The 21,552-nt window shown below is 40.5% G+C and overlaps 1 protein-coding gene across 1 annotated transcript; it reads left to right on the top strand.

Moving 5' to 3' along the window:
- The first annotated feature begins 3,052 nt into the window (after positions 1-3,052).
- On the top strand, positions 3,053-20,963 carry MPP6 (membrane palmitoylated protein 6). The gene is made up of 11 exons (XM_026033386.1): positions 3,053-3,175; positions 6,875-7,027; positions 11,111-11,263; positions 11,773-12,000; positions 13,048-13,179; positions 15,123-15,222; positions 15,773-15,841; positions 16,383-16,544; positions 17,797-17,999; positions 18,262-18,390; positions 19,470-20,963. Exons 1-11 carry the CDS (start codon positions 3,059-3,061, stop codon positions 19,644-19,646), a joined length of 1,623 nt encoding a protein of 540 aa, XP_025889171.1. The 5' UTR covers positions 3,053-3,058; the 3' UTR covers positions 19,647-20,963.
- The last annotated feature ends 589 nt before the right edge of the window (positions 20,964-21,552 follow it).

Genomic DNA, 21,552 nt, shown 5'->3' with positions numbered 1-21,552 from the left:
ATCTGCAGCTTTCATTTGTGCTGCTGAAAGATAAGGTACCTTCAGAAAGAGCTCAAGGTTTTTTTCTCTTGGGGGAAAAAAATGTGAAGCGGTTTTTAAGGTTGCTACTTAAAATATCAATATTGAAGTAAGTTGTCTGTGGAATTAGGCACTCTGAGGTTGAATGGATATCTAGAGCTTCTGTGATTGATCTGGTATGGGTGACTATCTGTAGGCATAAATTATCAGCTCAATAAGAGGGAAAGACCAAATGTTTCTAACTGGTTAGTGATAAACCTGAGTAATTTTGCAGCTGAAGAATCACCTGTGCTTTGGGAATGGGCCAAAGAAAAACATATTTAAAACATATTTGCTAAATCCAGCATCCTGACTTGGACAAGTTTGCAGTTTTACATTTAATTCTTAATAAATGTTTCTYATTCAGGAGTGTGTATATGTGTTTTCTTCTCAGTTTTATTGATTCCAACTCTATTTCTAAAATAGATTTAATAGTTTAATTTCTGTTACCAGCAATCTTCAACATTAACCTTTTTATTGTGCTGAGAGCAGACCTGGGTTCTTGTCCTGTAACTGTGTGTGGAGACTGTTCATATACTAAAAAACTGCGTGGCCTAAGAACTTGCTCCTAATGAAAGATGCTCGGGATGTGTTTGGGAAAAAGAAGCACTTGGTTGTGTTCTGAATCGTAGCCCTATGGATGGGAAGCGACGAAGAGTTACCCATAACACTGCTCTAGTATGTAGTTAGCACATCCTATAAAAAGCAGACCCAAGCTCTTTTGTTGCTTTTCAATTTTTTCTCTGAAGGTCAGTGTTTTTGCTTTGCCTTTGGTGAATGCACTTGGTCCTGAAGAGGCCCCGTAGGGGCTGCCTGCAGGTAACCAGGCTGCTCGTTATCCTGGAGAAGCTCGCTGCTCAGAGCCTGGTCGCTTTTGCCCTAGAGATGATGCATCATCCGTAGGAAGTCATGTCTGAAAACATCAGGTTTGGGTTTTCATTACTTAGGATGTGAGCTTTCAGTGAATGCTCTGAGCTCAGCGTGTTGATAAAGGTGTTTACTCTGTTCCATGAAGGCCAAAATAAATTTCAGCTGTTTCGATATAAAACTTGGGACACCCTTAAATGAAAGCTCCATTTGAAAATGTCTTGTCTAGCTGCACAAAACCTGAAAGTCACTTCTGGGAAGCTTAAATGCTGGTCCCAACAGCTTCTCTTGGATGCGAAAGTTCTTATGCAGGGATTTGTATCATTTTATTTGCTCATTTGAAGCTATATAGAGTTTTGAAAGGGTCAAGTAGGTTATTAATAATAGCTTACTACTAATAGTAATAATGGAGAGCCATAAGAGAGGTATTTGTTAGCACCTTTATCTGCATAAAGTGCTGTAGTGAGCCCGTAGTTTGAGGAGCATGGGGATGTGTATGTGTTGATTTGGTGCCTTTATGCACTGCGAATTTGTGTGGTTGCTCACAGCACTTTGTCTATCAAAGAATAAAAATAGTATTTCTGTCAAGCTCTGAAAGCGTGATATGTGTCACTTTGCCTCCTACTCGTGGCTGCAAAGAGGATTTTTTTTAAGTAAGAGAGAGTATGCTTAGTGAGAACATGATTATATATACACATGTATATATGCATTATATATATGTGAAAGGCAGTCTTTTGACATAAAATACTCTAGGTAAAATGCAGCAAACCAGATGATTTAATTGTTAAAAAAAACCCTAGCTGCACTGGAGAGAGAGAGAGAGAGAGAGAGAGAGAGAGAGAGAGAGAGAGAAGGAACGTCAACAAAATAATTCTGTTCCAAGAAACTATCTGGGAAGGCTTGAAATTAGGAAGTAGGTGTTGAGAAATGCTCTCTGCTCTGTTACTTTGCCGCTTTTCATAATAGCTCTCATTATGAAGCAATAAAGAAAGTTCAGGGTAAATTCCTGTGTGGGAGAAGGGACATATAGGGCTTCTCATTCTCGTGGTATCTGCTGCTGAGCAACACGCAGCACCCGTGTGCGGGCGCATAAAGCTCAAAGGGAGTTTGAAAGAACAGCAATCTCTATTGTTCTTCCCTTCCCCCACCCCCTTTTTCCTGCTGTAAGCAATATTTACTGCTCACATAGTTGTAACAAGGTGAGAATGCTCAGTTACATGTTGGAAAGCAGGAGGAAGAGAGGCCGAGCATCCCATGAAGGGCCTGGTGTCTGCTTTGGTGCTCAGGCTAAGTTGCCCCATTCCCATCTCTCCAAGCTYGCCAGCAAAAGCCCGTGTAAGGGCCGCTCTTCATGCACCCAGATTTGCAAGAACTTTGTGAGCACATCGGACCCCCTAACATCAATCTACAGTTCAGCCTGCTCACTAACATTAATCTGCACTTTGTTCAATTAGGAGGGTTGAAGCAGGGAGTTGCACAGAACTCTGACCTTGCAAATCCCTTCGTGGAACAGGACCGTGGAACAGGAGGATCTTCCAACCTTTTCCTGGGCTCCTGGGTGCTGCAGGTGTCGCTGTGAATTTGTAGGTGATAGCTCAGAACTGGGGGCTTTGCAGAACTGGTGGGGATGGAATTGCCTTGGCGATGTGCTTTTTGGTTGAAAAGACTTACAAAAACATGCTCATTTGGAAGAAACACTGATACCTGCCTACACAAGCACTGTAAAACATGCAGTTGGTTGGCGCTTGTGTGGCAGCTGATAACTTTTCTGAAAGAGAGTTTGAACAAAGGGTAATAAATTAGATATGATTGTATTTGGAAGGTTATCTCCATGCACTTCATATACATAATTCTACGCATATTTCTGTTTTTCTCAATTTCTAAGTAGTTGTGAATGTTAAAAGGAATGTGCTGGGCCTAGTTGATTGTGAAGATAAAGATTTGGATAGATTCATTGTTTCCTTCTTTCAAAGAAAGCCCTTCTTCCAATCTGTCTACCTGCTCTCAGTYGATGCACTCAGCTGCTTTGCCTCTCCGATAGTGGTTGTGTTACAGAGTCTCTCACTGTTTGTGCAAGGCGCTTTCGGTCAGTACTTACCTTTTTGGTTTTCTTTCTGTTTGTCTGCCAGCAGCCATGCAGCAGGTCCTGGATAACCTCACGGATCTACCAACATCAACAGGAGCCGAAGAAATCGACCTGATTTTCCTCAAAGGAATTATGGAAAACCCTATTGTAAGATCCCTTGCTAAGGTATTTTGGCTTACTGCTATGATTAGACTTTGGGAAGGCTTTAACTCCTTAACCCTTGTGCGAGTAAGGAATATGGATCAAGGTATAAAAATTGGCTTTTATGTTAGGTATGTCTTGTTAGTAGACCTGAAGGAATTCATAAGCACGGATACAGCAAATCTGGTATATTGTAATATCTGTGCAATTTGTTTTATTGTTGTATGGAAGATTCAGGAAGAAAAAAACCCAAAAATTCAGAGACTCTAGGAATAATGTTATAATATTATTTATTAAAAAAGTCAATATATTTAAAATCTGAAACAGTTGTTAATAACATAACTTTGTGACTACTGTTGTGTGAAAGATCTATATGCCTTCCAACCTTAAGCATTTGTGCTAAAGCTGGAAAGTGAGAGCAATAACAGTCCCTTCCCTCATGACCAACAGTCCTTTTGTCTCTCTTTTTGTCTTTGACTCAGAATGACTTTTTGATCAACCCAATAAAATATTCTCTGCACGAAGTGCAGGCCCTTTTCTGCATCTTGACCTTTGATTAGACATGGRCTATCCTTAGTTGTGATTTTGCATTATCTAAATCTTTTATTCATGCATTTATAAATATGTAAAGTTATGGATACAAAATTCTTCCTGTAATTAAAATGTAGCTAAACTTATCGTATCATCCAGCAGTTCTTTCTTACTTTTAATTCACAGCTATAGCAAATAGCTCCTTACATGATGAAAACTGATGATTTAAATATAGCAGTCTCTGTAATATTGTCAGAGATCTGAAAATAAGGCTGGCCAATCCTCTGGGCAGCCATGAAATATTCTGTAGTCATAACTTGCAAGTGTGTGAAAGCTCAAAGATGGACAAATGGAGATTTTGCTGAGTATAAAAATCCGAAAAGGAAAGTTTCTCATAAGAATTTAATTAAGAATTTAATTCTGTACAGATATTAAGAAAACATTGGATAGAAGTGGAAAAAAATGCATAGTGATAAGCTTAAAAATAATTGAAGTGTTTCGACTGTTGATGACTGTTATTGAATTTATGGGATACTGAATTCATCGGATTAAGTTAAAGCACTTTCTTGCTTAGAGTTTTTTCCGGCTTCAGTATCTGCTGCATACTTCATCCTTTAATAGTTATCATAAGCAAAATGTTCATTACAAAGCATCTTTTCTTTCTTATCTCTTGATGTTTTTATTTTTACAATTATTTTTACAATGATGGGGAATTTAATGATAGCAGATATTTAAAAAGAAAAAAAACTGGTAATGGAAACGCAGACTCTCAACTATAAGCTTGCTTTATCAGAGATGCTGCATGGTTTTAGCTGCGTTCACATGGGATGACCACACTGATGTTTTCTATTGTAATTATTTCAGAATTAAATCCAGAAACAGGCCAGCAGAACTAAATGAGGATAGCATCAACAAGGCAACACATTTTGTGAAGTTTGTCCGTATCAATTTGTCTCTAAAAGCATATAAACATTCTTCTATTAGCAGAGCCAGCTTAAACAGGATAGACAATTGTCTGAGATGGCCACATTACTCGTGAAAATTCCATTCAGACCAGACCAGAACTGTAAAAGCCTTTTCACTTTCTTTTATTAGACATCTATTAAGACTATTCATTATRTAAAGTATTGCAATAAGGATAAAAAAAGAAACTTATGGAAATGGGCCATGAGTAATATAGGCTTGCTTTTATTCAGATCGTAAAAAGGCAAACAATAAGCATGGTTTTTCATGGGTTTTAGTTTAAAATAATATTTTGCAATGCAGTTTATCTTCTTAAGATACATTTAAGGTGGTTTGTTTTCTTTCTATTCTAGAATAAAGCCATCAAGGTAGAAACTGCAGGTCTCCGAGGGAGAGACTTTGTGCWCGTTTCTCTCCCTCCCTCTTTCCTTTATCTGTGAATTTGTTTTCCAGTTCTTGTGTGTTTCCAGGTGGGGGGCATTTAAAGGGAAAGGAAAGTAACTAGAATGACTGTAAAAGGATTTTTCCTGTTAGTGGCTGAGGTTTCTGTTCAGCCCTACCTGGCACGTAGAAGTGCATGGGTTGGTCGGTTTGTTGGTTTTGTTTAAGCTGTTGCTAACTTTGGCGCGTGCAGTAACTACTGTGCTTTGCTACCTACCTACCTCATCAGCGTTTGCTYTTACCTAGAGTGTCCACTGTCCTTTTGAACTTCAAAGCTTCCATCTCTGTTCTCCAACGAGACTAAATTCAGGGCTTTTAGCGTGGCTAACCCAGCCTGAGGAGGCTTCATCTTCGAATGAACTATAAACATGAAATCCAGTGTTTAGGATGTCACATTGTTGGAGTCATATTATTTGAGCATTAGACAAGTATGAAAAATACTGAATTAATTAAAAAAATGGATTTGATCTTTTCACCATATCTGAAATATGAAAAAACCCACAAGTTCTAAGATAATTTAAAAAAAAAATCAGACTACTCCATATCCTGTTAATCTCTGGTCTGTTGCTGGATGGGAGTTCGTTAGCTGATAAACTTTCTATTCCACTGTACATACATAGCTCTGATTTGGGGCTTGGGATAGGGATGTTTGTATTTAGATTAAACCCTGTGGTAGTGGTAGTATTTTAAAGAGAAGGAGTGGGAAAGGCAAAACATGTTAATTTGGATTCCTTAATCTTATAATGTTTTTGCAGATGGATTTTATTTTAGAAGTCAAAAGATATATTTTATATATATATTTTTTTTTCTATAAAAGTAAACCTTAAAAAATAGATGTTGTTTACTATTTGTATCGCATTATATAAGCACAGTTGGAGAATGTGAGTAGGTGCCAAGCTCTCAGTGGGTGCTGGTAGTGGGAAACAAGTGTCTTTGTTAACTGATCTAAATTTTGATCATCAGTCCTGAAGAAATACCMTTTTATAGATATCAAATACTTTAGGGACAAAGAAAGTGTTCTTTCTGAAGATAATTTTTTTTTCCTTTACCACAGCAGTTATTCTTTGAACTCCTTGTTGCTAAAGTGTTGTAAATAACTCTCAATTTAGTGTGTAATTCTCTCATCTTATGCTATAGCACTGCTTGCAATAAATAAGCAAAGCATTTGCATTTGTGAGGTGCTTGTCTTGCCTCCAAAGCTCCTGCCTTTCAGTTTATTCAAGTGTCTGCTCTGTTTAGAGAAGGGTTACATCTGCAGCAATATCTCTAGAAAGAAGTACTCAATATAGCTTCCAAAATGCAAATTATGAAGGAATCTGAGTAGGGGGAACCTAAGGTAAATGCTTCTCATTAAGACCTTACTGATTTTTCTAGACCTTACTGATTTTTCTAGACCTTACTGATTTTTCTTTTTCTGAGTAGATCCCGGAGCTGCTTTTTTGCTCTTCTGGAACATTTACCTCAGTGGGTTCTGAAGCAGGGAGGATGTGAAGTGCTCTGCTGTTCTCCGAGGACTGCTTAGTGTGTTTGCCTCTCACCCAGAGGTTTTGGGAAATACAGGCATGCGAGCAGCTCTCAACAGGGGCCCTTCAGAGAGTTTATCTCTGGCCCTGCAGCCAAGCATGCAAAACCCTTCAACTGTTCTGAAGATAAAATATACAACTAGATTAAATGTTCCAGTTATGCCTTTCCTGATGAAGGATGGACCCAAAGAATAATGAAAGCTACCTGAATTGAAAGTGCTATCTACTTGAAACTTACTGTGTAATATGTTTGTTTTCTTTACAGGCTCATGAGCGATTGGAAGATTCTAAACTTGAGGCTGTCAGTGATAACAACTTGGAGTTGGTGAATGAAATTCTTGAAGACATCAGTCCCTTAGTAAATAAAGATGAAAATATTGCMGAGTTAGTAGGAATACTCAAGGAACCTCATTTTCAGGTGCCATTTTTTTCTGTATATTGACCATTTATTAGATTAGTGTACACACACAGATTGAGGTGTGATARTAAACCAAAACAACTTTAACCTAACAAGCAAAAATAGTTGCAACATATTCTTACTTGGAATTTTACTCTTGTTGAAAGGTGAAGTAGAAGCCATGTGTGGTCAATGAATAGGATTTTATCTTCTCAAATGTATTTTCATTCATTCTGATAAAACATACTTGAGCTTTTGTTTTAATTCTGGGACAGAAATGTAGTGTCTGTGTGCTTACTGGCTTCTTAAGATGGCTAAGATACTGGCTAATAGCTTCTTAAGATGCTATTAAAAATCCACGGGAGGCCCCTTCTTAGCATTTCCAGGTGGTCTTGGCTCCTGGTTTCRACCATTCTGCACTTCTCTGAAGCTATTTACATTTACACTCTGGTTCAGAGTGACTGAACCAGATTCTGTTATGACAAGAGGYCAACACTGCAGCTTAAGTAAGTTGAAAGTTCTGTATCCTTCTTTCTGCTGCTTTACTTTGTGCAAATGAAATGTTGACGCACAGCTGTGAAAAGCAAACATTTTTCTAGAACTGGCATACTGGCTGTTACTTAGGGGCAGTAAGTTCTGTAAATTCTTGTGTATTCTGCACTTGATTGCCAGACTTCACCTGGGTTTAGTACTTAGCTTATAGATATCTTGTAGAAGAACATAAGCAACTTTTTTTTTTTTTCCCCACTATATGAATGTGTTTCTTGAGGGAGATGAGTATAGAAAAACTGTAACATATTTAGATATGTGAGTTTAAATGTATGCCTTTCTAAATTTTGGTTTTACATTATACACACAGAGCAAAGAGTTGCATTACAGYTGAAAGTCTGTAAAAGACAGTAATGCTGCCCAGCCATGTTACAGCCTACTGGAAGTAGGGGATGCTTCAGCAGCTCGCTGAGTAGTGACTGTTCCAGGCTCTGACCCTTCCTTTGCGTGCTCTGAGGAGCTGGGTGTTGAGCTCTCCAGGGCTCTCCCTCATTTGTCTAGAAGGGCATCGTATCAAAGGGGTCAGGGATTGAGCTAGAAACTCACTGGTGAAACARCCTTCCAGTCTTTGATCAATTTTAGCTGAAATTGGGATTGGAAAGGGAAAGGATAAATTTGGAGGAATTGGTAGCTGAGGTACAAAAAAGATGAGAACTGTTCAGTGACAGATCTGACAAAGATAGTTCATGTGAGGTAGAGAAGCTAAAACTGACAAGCTGCAGAGAGAGAACCAGAAGATGAAAAAGACTTGGTAAGTGAAGAACTTACTAAATGAGCTTGATGCTGAYAGGCACTGCAGTGGTCTCCGAAGAGGTGGGAAAGACCAGAGGCCAGCTGGACAAGTAGCTTAAGTGGTAGAGACTGGAAGTGACTATGGAAGACAGAGACCAAGTGAGAACCTTCACTGGCATGAACAGCAAACGCTAAGGCAAACCCAGCCTTCATGTTCATGTTCAGAGGCTGAATATAGAGGCTATTTATTTTTTAGGACTGTTGAACCTCTGAGATTATATTAACCGGCAGACTCAGAGATCTTAGATTAGGTTTGTGTTTCTCTCTGCAGTCCCTGGAGAGCTGTGTTTGCTTTTTTTCTCCCTCTGTTGCTCAAGAGCTTTTCCTGCAGCTCAACTCGTGTGCTTCCCAACCAGCTTAGCAGCATCAGCAAACGCTCTCGCTTCTCAGGCCTGTTTTCCACGTGGCTTATGTGACCTGCCAGGACATTGCCAGGTGTATAAGTGAGCCAGGATGCCTGTGGGAATCCACAGGTGACATAAGCTGTGAAAATGAATCCTTTATTCCTGCCCTCCATTCTTTTTGTCTTTTAACCAATATTTCCATTTACTTGAGAACCCACCTTATCGTATAGTAGCTGTGTAGAGAAGCTGTCACATGCCTTTTTGAAGTATACTGACAAATATATTGACAAATGTAAGTCGAGAGTGAAGCATCCTCTCAATTGTATCCATCTCTGTGCCGTGTTTGGTTTCACAGAAACCTGTTAAGAGGTGACTTTGTTTCCTAAATAGGCCTAAGACTGTGTCCCATATTCTGACTGGATTGGAAACAGCCTGCTAAAACTGGGATCATTCCTTGAGTCTCAGAAAAGAGAGGAGATTTGGGAAGTTAGTAAATGGGCAGTGGTTAGTTTTGAAGGAACTGAAATGTCTTTTCTCAAACTGTTTTATATTTGTGGGCAGCAATGTATTGTCCCTGATGGCCCTTCTGTGGCTCAGCTGTCATGCAAATAGCACGAGAAAGATTTTGTGATTGAGAGATACCTGAGGAGTTAAGAGAATTCATGCTTATCCATGAAACAGAGCAAAGGGAAGAATCCTATGAAATGTGTTAGTCTGGAAAGGACAGCATAGGTGTTCAGAGTCATTCATGGCTGTGGATCAGCTCACATTCCCTAAAGCACCCTGTGGGAGGGAGGGGGATGCAGAAGCCCAGTTACGTGTGAGGCTCCATGAGAAAACGCTGAATGGTTTATGGCAAAAAGGCCAGGGAGTAGCTTGTTCTAGTATGTGACCAAAAAGGAAATGGTGGATATGTTACTGCTGCATCAGCCTGGTGCTGTCTGTGCTAAGGGGTCAGAAAGTGTGGTTGGTACCAGCTGATTTCAATCTGAAAATGTAGAAAGATCCGAAATGTTGCTGCGAACATTGGCAAGCCAGAGATGCGTTATGCTGCTTTCTGGATTGGATGCGTCTCAGATAATAACAAAATTGTTACCATCTGACAGCTGCTTGATTTAAATAAATGATTGCTTTCCTGGCCATTTGACTTGGTTGGTGTCCTAAGCCTCTGAGCGGGCCCAATAACCAGCGGCTTTTACAGCTTTAATGGAAGGGGCAGTCAGCAAGTTAGTGACTGCTCCTGATTGAGGCTGAGGTACCAGCGGACCCAGTGTGCACCGCCTTCATGAGGGCGCGCAGAACATGGCGGCGGGGGGCGCGCAGAACATGGCGGCGGGGGGCGTGCAGAACATGGCTGCAGGGGCACGCAGAACATGGCTGCAGGGGGCACAGAACATGACCGTGGGGGCACGCGGCGCCTCGCAGGCCTCCGCCTGGCCTCAGCCTGGCGCCCAGCGGCCAGAGTGGCCTGGCCTGTGATGGGCCGGCCTGAGGGCACTGCACACCCGGCAGCCCCAGCACCTCGGACCTCATCCCCTTCCCGGGCCTGTGCGCCATCTTCCTCGGCACGGCCGCATCGCTACCGCCTCTGTGTCCCACTGGCCACATTCCTCATTGCTCTCCATTGCTGCTGCTTTGAAGCCGGTCAATGATCTAGTTAATCCATCTCTCTTATCTTAGATTTTTTGTTTCTTTAATCTTACACTTTAGTTTCTTAGAAAAGATCCTTGAAAATGTATTTYTTTCCAAAGATAAGTACATTTATTTGGGTCTCCAGCTTTTGGTCTGTACTAGAGAAAACTACTGTGAACTGTACTGTACTATGTCTGTACTGTGAACTAGAGAAAACTTTAACTAAAGTGTCTGAGCTGTTGTCTTGCAAAAAGAGGTGTGTGTCAGCTTGGGTTCGTTATACCTTATTTGGGGCTAGAATTCTGCTTTGGTTTTATACAGGATGAAAGGACTTGTTCTGCAGATTGCCAAAAACCTTTGCATACCTACAATTAGATTTAGAATTAGATGAGTATCCTCATCAACTCATGATGAAGGTGGGGCTTGGGATATGGCTGGTTTTGTTTATTTTTTGTGGTTTTTCGTGTGTGTGTGTGTGCGTGTGTGTGTTGGAAAGTTGTTTTGCTCAAACTGCTCCATCTGCTTGGAGACGGGCCCGCTCGGTGAAAGACTGTTCTGCACCTTTTCCATCCTGTGCTTGTGTCTGTGAAGGAGTGTTGGCCAAGACAGTGGTGTGATCAGGCCACGTGAGTGCTTGCATTTCATGTCAACATGAAAATTAATTTTTGCTGTGTTCCACGCAAAGTAAGAGTTTTAAGCCCTGAAGAGGCAATTTCAGTGGTTACTAAGCACTAACTCATTTTGGTAGTTTCATAATATAAAAAAGATTGTTTCTGTTCCCTTCCAGTCACTCTTGGAAGCGCATGATATTGTGGCTTCAAAATGTTATGACTCCCCTCCTTCTAGTCCCGAAGTCAATAATTCTTCGGTGAACAACCAGATCGTTCCAGTAGATGCCATTCGCATCCTTGGTATTCACAAAAGAGCGGGAGAACCACTGGTAAGTAATTGCACGTGTATGACTTTAAATTATGGGTGTAATTAAAAGTATTTGCATCTACAGTAAGTTTTTGATTCTTTCTTATATCATACTGTTTAATCTAAGGAATGAGAAGTTGAAATAGGAAGATATCAACTTGTCCTCTCTGCCATTCCTTTTAAGAATTTGCAACACCAAGTAGACGCTCACGAGGCAGTGTGATTCGTTAGCATAACGAATGCATCAGCTCGTTCATAATACAAAAGGACAGGATTGCAATCAAGAGCAGTACAGTTTTGGTTCAGCCATATAAAAAACCTTGTGTGAAAGCACTTTTGTGTCACTTGACACTTGTTGCTATGTAAGGAACTCTTACAGTGTAATTACTGTTTTTAGCAGTGTTTTCTAGCAGTGTTTCCTTGCAAGGGGAGTACATGTACTCCCGTAGCAGTGTATTTTTGCTTGAGGTAATGGTGAAACGAAAGTGGAATTCAAGCAGTGGTAAGGCAGGTGTCGTGTGTTTYTTGCAGGGCGTTACCTTCAGAGTGGAGAACAACGACCTGGTGATAGCGCGAATCCTGCACGGCGGCATGATAGATCGGCAGGGTCTTCTGCATGTAGGTGACATCATTAAGGAGGTGAATGGCCACGAGGTTGGAAACAATCCAAAGGAGCTGCAGGAGCTGCTGAAAAACATCAGCGGGAGYGTGACGCTGAAGATTCTCCCCAGCTACAGAGACACGGTTATCCCTCAGCAGGTTGGCACTGCGCTCCTACCAATTCTGTCAAAGCAACTTCTGCTTGGTGCTTTATTGCGTAAAATGGCTGTGGGATTTTGGCATTAGCTATGATTTGGTTTTGCACAAATAACGTTAGCAGGAAAGTTAAAATGCAGGTATCCATATTCCTCTTAAGTACGTATTGGAAACGGGATTATTCAGTACATTCAGGTAACATCTAATAGAAGTTGGTAGAAGTTGGTAGGGTTTACTTTTTCTATGTATTTGGTTTTTAAATCATATCAGAATTTCAGGCATGTTTCTGTGGTATCTCGTGACCTCTTGTGACCTAGCCACACTGCACTGAAATRAACCCCATGCATTTAACATGCTCGAATGTCCAAGTAGTCCCTTTCCTAGACTCCAGAAACCTACTGCATTCGGCAGCGTGGCTTGCTGTGTGAGTCTGACTGTAGGTAGGAAGTTGGTGGCTGTTCCGTATCCTTTTGTCGTTGCTGCATTCTGCTGGTTTCTCCTTGGCAGAAATCAGTGGCTTGTTTTTCTGCCAGCTGGGATAACAAAGCTGTCTCTGGCCTCCTAAAGCAATTCACTGGTTCTTCCCCTGCATCAAGTTTGGGTCTTAAAGCAAATAAGATGTGACTGCTTAAACCCTGAGGTCATGGCAAAACTCGTGCTCCAGACTCTACAAACCTTGAAGCCATATCTCTCATTCTGAGGAATATAGAAGTTTTGAGTAATTTAATGTCGGAATACTAATAGAGATATATTGTATATTGAAATGCAAAAACAAATGTTGTATAATACACTGTCCAAACTGAACAGTTGGCTTTTTATTTTTGTCATAAAGCTCCTTCAGCCAAGGTTTGCACTGCAGATTAATTTTGCTCTCTCAGCTGGTATGCTATTTGTGATTTTTTGCCTCTCATAAATTGTATTTTACGTGCCAAATGCAAATTGGTTCATGTCATACTTTTTAGGCTCTAAGGCATTTCTTCATCTTGACAGATAAAGTAGAAGGAATGTGTCTTGTATTCTTCAGACGTAGTATTTTTTTACATATTTCAGGTTTTTGTGAAGTGTCATTTTGATTATAATCCATATAATGACAACCTCATCCCGTGTAAAGAAGCTGGTTTGAAATTTTCTAAAGGTGAAATTCTTCAGATTGTGAACCGGGAAGATCCAAATTGGTGGCAGGTTGGTAAAACAATAAAAACTTCTTTTTTTCTATATGTACTGAAAAAAGAGAGCTTCACTGGTTACAATTAATAAGGAACTCCTTCAGTAATGAAGTATTTTAGCGTATGAGAAGAATATTTAGATTGTAATGAATTTTTGATCTAGTAAGATGTCAAAATTTATAGTTTATATGAGTAAATTATCAGCAATCTGTGTAACACTGGCCATTTGCTATTGCTGCTATTTATTTGTCTTTGCTCTGTATTATAACCTAGCCCTTCCAAAATCAGTTTTAAGTGGACAATTTCTAGCAGAAATCCTTAGGTTGCCTCTAATAATTGTGGTAAACCTTCCTGACAGTGACTGTGGGAGAAGCGGATCTCTTCCTGAGGGCTCAGAGTGGAGGAGAAGGAGAGGGAAATGAACCCTGTGGATTTGCAGGGGGATGGAGCAGCTGTTTTGGAGAGGCTCTGTCTTTAGTTTCCGCAGTGTCCGTGAGCTGTAACGGGCATGTTCAAAATCCACTTTGAAATMGTAACAGTTCATCCTGCTTTGAGATGTTCTTTTTGCATTCAGTCCTTCTCTAGAAATGCAACCCAGGGCGCACAGTTAGAGATCACGGTGGGGTTGAATACAGATGAGTGGACTGGCAGAGCACTTTTTCCCAACTGAGAAGCCCAAAATTGCAAGTGGCAGTGGCAATCCAAGCTAGGAGTTAAGCATGATGACTTTCCCTTTGCACCCCTAAACTGCTAGCCCCATGCTGGGTTMCAACGGGTAATGGGCCAAACATTATTTAATTGTATATATTGCTCTGAAGATCAACAAAAATATTTGAAAAGACTTCAGCGCTGTTGGATTGTCACTTTTAAGTGACTAAGCAAAAAAGAATAAAAGTGGATGGAGGAAAATGCAGGAAATTTGTTACTGCTAAGTCAGTTTTAGGAGCTAGATGCAATGAAACTCCCGAGTAGTTTGAAGGAGTTTGTGTGCTCTCTTCTGTGTTATTTTTCAAATTCATCCAACTTTTAACTTGATAGAACCCAGGCAAGGTAAATCAAAGGGTCTCTTAAACAGCTTCTATGATTGGTGGAAAAATTAATTGTATTAAGGCAACATAGCGTATTGCCAGTAACTCTGTGCAGATTATGGGGAAAAAGCTGATGGAAAGTCAAGACTTACTGAAAACTTAGTAATTGTAAAATTCAGGTAGCCACTAATAGGTACAGGAATCCACGTTGAAAAGTTCCTGTTAGCAGGAGACACGGTCTGACAGTTAGAGAAGGAAAAATACAGCATTTCATAACCGTGTGTTTGAAGGCACTGAGCTTGTTGAGCTTAGTCCTGCCGAGGGCTAATAAATTTATGAATGACGTTGATGGAGAATGTTGGCCAAACTTTGATTACTAGCAATACTTAGTTACTGAGATAGAAATCTTTAGTTGGGCAGTGCAGAAGCTTGAAGGAATGATTAGGTATGTGTTAATGAAATTCCGTGTTTGTAAAATGACAGCTAAAAAGCTGCACTGGAACCTGCTTGGAGCAGCGTGAGAACACAAAATAAGCTCGTGAATGAAAAATAGCTGGTTTCACCACTTGGAGAGCTCAGTATTTGGCACTAGGGAAGTCCACATAGGTGTTCAACACCCAAGGTCTACAGCTCCAGGAGGCTGTTCACTGAGTAGGAATTGGTAGTGAACTTGGATCAGTTTTCTCCAAGCTCTTTTGAGTTCTGGTAACTCGGTGAAAAGGTACTGCTGCTGTAAGGCAAAATTCTAAACCCCACATCTGAATCTGAGTTTCTAAGTCTGGATAACAGAAGTATCAGCACTCACCATTGAAAAAACTGGCMCAATGCTGGTACCATACTGGCAGTATGAAAGTCAGGCATTGAAATGTTAATTTAAAAACAGGTGTTTCTCACAAGTTATCTRCATTTTTATTTATTTCTTTTTTAATAGGCTAGTCATGTCAAGGAAGGAGGAAGTGCAGGACTTATTCCCAGCCAGTTCCTGGAAGAGAAAAGAAAGGCATTTGTTAGGAGGGACTGGGACAACTCAGGTGAGACTGAATGAATTTTAGGACTATATTTTGCTCTGGCTCATTTTTTTTCCCCCTTTCCAGCCATTATAGATACTGAAAATTACTATATGAGAATACTCATTATTGGTAAATGTTAATTATTGCATTTGAATGACTTAGGTTTTTGCTTAAGGACAAAAGTAAAACTGTACACTTAGTTGTCGTAGATAAGTGAATCACTTTTGCCATCTCCTGATGAAAAGCTGAGTGAGATGGGAAGGAAGGCCATAGATTAAGCTTTTTTTTCTTCTTTTTTTAATATGCTCTAAAAGTTAATATAGTAAACATATTTCAAGGATTTTTCAGGATTTTTTTTTAAGAAATCTTTCTTGGTAAACTAAGTTTATTCTCTGTATTTTGTTCTTACTATACCACTTAATGTGGGACGGTAGACATATTCTTCCCTGAGATATATTAAATTTTAGAAAGGTAAAAAATCATTTCTTCAAAATAGTCCGTGTAATTTTAGTGTTTTTAAGAAAATACATTTAGGAAAAATGATGAGCTTGTTTCAATTTTGTTTTTCCAGGGCCTTTCTGCGGAACAATAAGCAGCAAAAAAAAGAAAAAGATGATGTATCTCACCACAAGAAATGCAGGTATTAATAATATTTAAGAATAGAAGTTCCGTAGACTTCTAAACTTGCGGGTAATCCAATGTATCTAAAGCAGAATGTGTATCCAAAGTGAAATATCTGATTATAAATTCAGTAGTTAGGTAGTTTTTAAGACTTACAAGAGATAGTGACCAATGGAGATAGGGTGCTGGGTGTGTGTTTCAGTAGGTGGAAGTCATGGAGATCAAAGCAGAGTGGTGTGCAGGGTGTTTTTGGTTTTTATTTTCTTTTTTTTTTAAAAAAAGGGAGAAAAAAGACATTAAGGTCACTAATAGGTAATCACTGTTTTCCAATTCTGATCACTCTGCAAAGTTCTCCGTGGAAGTAAAGGTCATAATCTCACTTTGTGCTGCCCCTGAAGGGAAGCTATTGTGTTCCAATAAACCAGAAAGCTTCTGTCAGACTTGAAGCCTTTTGAGTGTTATTTCACACATGCTTTATTAATATATTAAACAAAACGGCTTAATTTTTCTTGCAGTAATGACTGAGCATTAACTGTTTTTTTGTACACTTATCAATGTAGAATTTGATCGTCATGAAATCCAGATATATGAGGAAGTAGCCAAAATGCCTCCTTTTCAGAGGAAAACACTGGTCCTGATTGGGGCCCAAGGAGTGGGGCGAAGAAGCTTGAAGAACAGGTTTATTGTACTGAATCCCACTAGGTTTGGAACTACAGTGCCATGTAAGTTCCCCRGCCTCCTCCTGTAACATCCTGCTTGGAGTCTCTGATTAGCTGGGAAACAACCTGAAGTGAATTCCAGTGAATTCCAGTGCATCAGTTATTTTGGCAGAGTACAAAAATTGTTGGGTGGGGGGAATTTTTCCTCTTCCCAGATAAATAGGCTAACATAYGATTACATCTAGAAATACTGAGAAAATTACTGATCTATTTCCATTATTTTTAAAAAAAGCTCTCACAAGTACAGCTTTCTGTTCATGCTATATCTCCAAATAGGCATTATATATTTTTTTCCATATTGCTACGAGGGAAAACATGTCCTTGGTGCTGAGTTCAATCCCACAGCAAGCAGTGCTACAGTTTTCCTTCAGTGTGCATAGCTGAACTGTTAAGGCATCTTCTGGCTGTGAACTGTCAGAGCTCATTTCCCAAGGGTTATTTCGAGATGATCTGAGTTGTGTTGATATTGTATTAATCATTAGGGTTTTAACCCTTCCGTGCAGCCTTGCCTATGACTAGGTGTCCTCGTGTTCTAGGAATGCTTTTATTACCACTGGCTTCAGAAGACCATTTGTCCTGGGTCAGGTTTCTGCAATAATGAGGTTAATGGGAATTATTGGTTGAGGGAAGTGTTTTCCACTTGCACCAGAGTGTTATCAAGGGGATTCATTTGCTGTTTGGTCTGTTGGATTTTGGAACTCAAGCAGTGGGCAGGTGAAATGGTGGCAACACAGCGAAGTTGAAATCATATTTTCTTCATTTATTTTCACTTTCTTGCTTAAGTTAACAGCTGTGTTGCACTCTAGTCCAACCACTAAGCTAGTTATTAGTCTTACTCAACTGTTGTCATTAAAGCCTCTCCATTGAATTTATTTTGTTTTACACAGGGGAGGCCAGATGAAGCAGCCTACSGAGTTCCTTGTGGCTAGACCAATTTTGGTGTTTGAGCAAGCTCACCCTATAGGCAGCTCTGTTGTCTCCACCCTAAATATGTGGGTGGATGTGAGGGGCAGGGGAAGCAGAACTATGAGTGTTTAATTACRTTTTCACGAGTAAACCTAGCATCTGAGAGCAGAAGTTGCATCATTTTCCAGGTCCCTTAAACAGTGATTTTTATTTGATGAATAATGAGAAAGGATGGCATGAGTGAGTGCTGCCTGGGGTATAAAGCCATAATACAGAGGAGGTAGGCAGTTCGGTCTCGTTCTAGAGCTAAAAAGGTAAATTCAATTTATATTTTAATTTTTTTGCCTAGTTACTTCCCGAAAGCCAAGAGATGATGAAAAGGACGGGCAAGCCTACAGATTTGTGTCACGGGCCGAAATGGAGACAGATATTAAAGCTGGCAGATATTTGGAGCATGGAGAGTATGAAGGGAATCTTTATGGCACCAAAATCGATTCCATCCTTGAAGTTGTTCAGACCGGAAGAACCTGCATTCTGGATGTGAACCCCCAGGTAGGGATTGCATGGGAGCCTTGCCCCATAGCAGGCAGCCGTTGTGGCCGAGAGCAATGCAGAGCACTTTGAAAAGAAACCTTGTAATTCCAGGCAGGGTAGGAGTTCCTGAAATAAAAATACTAGCCTATCATGCAGTGCTGCTAATTGTAACAGAGTAGCTTTGCAGTGCTCATTTACGCAACTAATGAGGCCGTGATGAATCATCATTCTTGTATGTGGTTAATTCGGGTGCATTTGTTTTTCCTCTCTTTGATTCCAGGCCTTGAAAGTCCTGCGGACCTCGGAATTCATGCCCTACGTCGTGTTCATTGCTGCGCCAGAGCTGGAGACGCTGCGAGCCATGCACAAGGCTGTGGTGGACGCTGGAATTACAACCAAACTTCTCACTGTAAGCAGTGTGCCACATTGGGCTTGCTTTGGATGGGGTGTTCTTAGGTTTTTTTTCTGTTGTTGTTGTTTTAACTTTATTTTTTTTTCCTGAAGCGTTTAAGAAAGGCTAGACAAGATCTTTCCTGATTACCTAGTGGAAKTTAATCAAATGCTGTGTATAGGGCAGATTGCTTCTTTTTTAAAGATAGACCTCTTATGGTGAAGTACTGATTACAAGAATTACTTGTATTCTTTGAGAAGGGCCATATTTGATTATTTGAGGGGGAAAAAAAAAAAAAACAGGTCTGGTGGGAATTCTTTTGTTGCAAAGTGTCTTTACTTCCCGTCCACCATCTCTGCCCCAACACGGCCTTGGGCAGGTCTGACACGAGCTGCAGCCCTGAGCCCAGCCACCTCCRGCCTAGCAAAGTAGAGGCCTTTCTGTGGGCACGGACTTGCTCAGCTGCAGGAGCAAAGGCAAATGCCACACTAAGGAGCTGAGGAAGCTTCTAGAAACCTTCATTGTCAAACATACTGGGATTCTTGAATTCTTTTTTGGATTTTTGGTGCTTTTTATTTGAAAATAAATCAATAAGACATTTATATAAGTGAATGACTCAATTATTCATAAAGAGGTTAACTTTTTCTGATTGAATCATCAGATGCAGATGCAAAATGATTAACTGCCTGTTGTTTAGACAGGCTCCAGCTGAAATGCTTTTATTTGCTTTCTTAGGGATAGCAAGATTTGTAATCATTTGGTTGTGATAGATAGCATTGCTGTCACAACATGCTTCAGACCCGTCAAAGGATTTTCACCTAAGTTTTGTGAGGAACACAAATGAAAACGTTGCGTTGCATTGGCCGCCCTGTGCCCCGTGCTCTGGGTGTCCCTGCTGGAGCAGGGGCTTGGACTAGATGACCTCTAGAGGTGCCTTCCAACCTCAACCATCCTGCARCTCTGTGATTATTGTGCTTTAAGTGTATAGATTATGTAGGTGTAAATAGCCCTGCTTTTGAGTTCAAAAGACTGCTTTTGAACTGATCCTTTGCTGCCAAGTCCGCTGGGCTTGATAATTAAGAAAACTCCTTCCACAGGACACGGATCTGAAGAAAACGGTGGACGAGAGTGCCCGCATCCAGCGCGCCTACAACCACTACTTCGACCTGACCATCACCAACGACAACCTGGACAGAGCCTTCGAGAAGCTGCAGGCCGCCATCGAGAGGCTGCGGCTGGAGCCCCAGTGGGTGCCCATCAGCTGGGTGTACTGAGCTCCCGGGGCCGGAGCCCTCGGAGCCGCGCGGCAGCCGCGCCGGCCCCGCGGGCCCGTCCAGCCCCGGGCAACCTGCGCGTTTCTACTCGGGGTAAATTCGGGAGTACACGATGCTGAATTTTTATAGAAGCGTGGAAGGGAAAGTGTACTTAAATATGTAATTTATTTTAATTTTTCTAACTTTTTATGGATAACCTTTCTATTCATATCACATGAAGGAAATGCGTTTAAGCATTTTTATACGTTTTGGTTTAGTACCTTTGCCTTTTTCGTCTAAGGAACTTGCGGTCGTTCACTTTAACATTTACATCTCGGTCTTACATTTTCACTGTGATTAACAAAAAAAAAAAAATGATACTTGAAATTTTTTGTAAAACTCTTGTAAATGTCAGTTAAAACTGGTCAAAAGTCTACAGCTCTTCCCGGGAGGATACACTAATCTCTTTTCTTTCCTTTGAAAGACATAAATTTCACGGGAGCAGACTTATAAATACTGAAATCAGCAACCACCACCCAGCTCTTGCTCCAGCTTCGCTCTGCTTAACGTTGCTGCGTTCTTGACGTTTCAYGAGCTCTCCATGTCTGTTGATTGAGCCAGCTGCTCTGTAGGTTCCCCTMACGTCTCGGTGGTACCTTGTGGGCTTCTGGTTAAGCTCTTGTGAACCCTGACCTGTTACCTTAGTCTGGCTGAAGTACTGGCGGTGGAGAGCCTCCGTGCAAGGCAGTTTGGTGGCATGTGAGTAATGGAGAAGTAGCCTGAGAGGGCCGGATAATGTGGAGCCTTGTAGAGTGAAGCTTAATGTCTAGGACTGTTATTCACACTTGTTTTAAAAAAAAAAAAAAAAAGAGAAACCCACACTGCTAAAAGAAAGCAGCATTTTCTTTTTTTAACATTGTTCAATATTTGTATATTAATCTGTGACTTAAGTTCTTGTGATATTTAGCTGGCTTCTCTATTATGTTTTGGAATATTTGTGAGTGATCAGCTGTTGTCCTTTTTGGAACGTGTCGTGATGGATTTCTGTGCTCTTTGTTACGTTGTGTTTTTAAACTGCATTTTTTTTTGCTGGATGGCTTGTGAATTGGACGCTTGTCAACTGCTAATAGGCAGTGTTGGTTTTACCTTTTGGTTTTACGATTCCTTTTGTGTTTAATAGTTCTTCCTTATGTCCAAGCTCATCTGTCAATTCGCTGATTCACAACTTACGCTAGTGCAAACTTCTGCTTAGTAAGAACAAAATGAAAATACAGCTTGTCACAAMGACTAGCTGGTTTTATGACCAACCATATTTTATTTAGCTGCTGTATATAGTCATATTTTACCATCACTTAATCGGAATAGGTGTCGACATTGCAGTTGTCTGCTTAATTTCTTTTCCACCTTGCGACAGGCACCCGGCTTCTGTATTCTTTAAAACAAGAAAGTGGGACACAAAATGTTATCAAACAGGCAACTTCCTCACAACTATCTCTGAAAGAAAAGAGGCTTCCCGGCTGAAAAGTGGTGTTCCTGGGGCTCTCAAAGGCTTCTGTGTGCACAAGGAAAAGAAACAAGATTGAGATAAAAATTTAAGTCTCAACATCCTCTCCCATGCCCCTGCAAAACTACAGAGCATTTACAAAATTTGAGGGTTTTGTTTGTTTTTTTGAGATCCCAGTTTATGTTGAAAATGTTAGTCAAAACTCTGCGTAGCCGGGGTCATCCTTGTGGCTCTTGAGTCCCTTGCTCACAAAATCTGAAATTTTGTGAGCAAAATTTGCACCGCTGGTTTTTCACATTCTTTTAATTTTCAAGACTTTTTGTAGTTTTTTGTTTGCTTTTTTATTTTTATTTCTTTGTAGAACTCTTAGCTGTGCCACCAGCTGGGACCCCTTTGCCTTCCCTAGGGAAACGTCCTCTGCCG

This window comes from Nothoprocta perdicaria, unplaced genomic scaffold, assembly GCF_003342845.1.
Source record: "Nothoprocta perdicaria isolate Ctin4 unplaced genomic scaffold, notPer1 scaffold_128, whole genome shotgun sequence".
In the NCBI taxonomy this organism is placed as follows: Eukaryota; Metazoa; Chordata; class Aves; order Tinamiformes; family Tinamidae; genus Nothoprocta; species Nothoprocta perdicaria.
The sequence above is the reverse complement of the archived record's forward strand: the minus strand, read 5'-3'. Positions and strand labels throughout refer to the sequence as shown.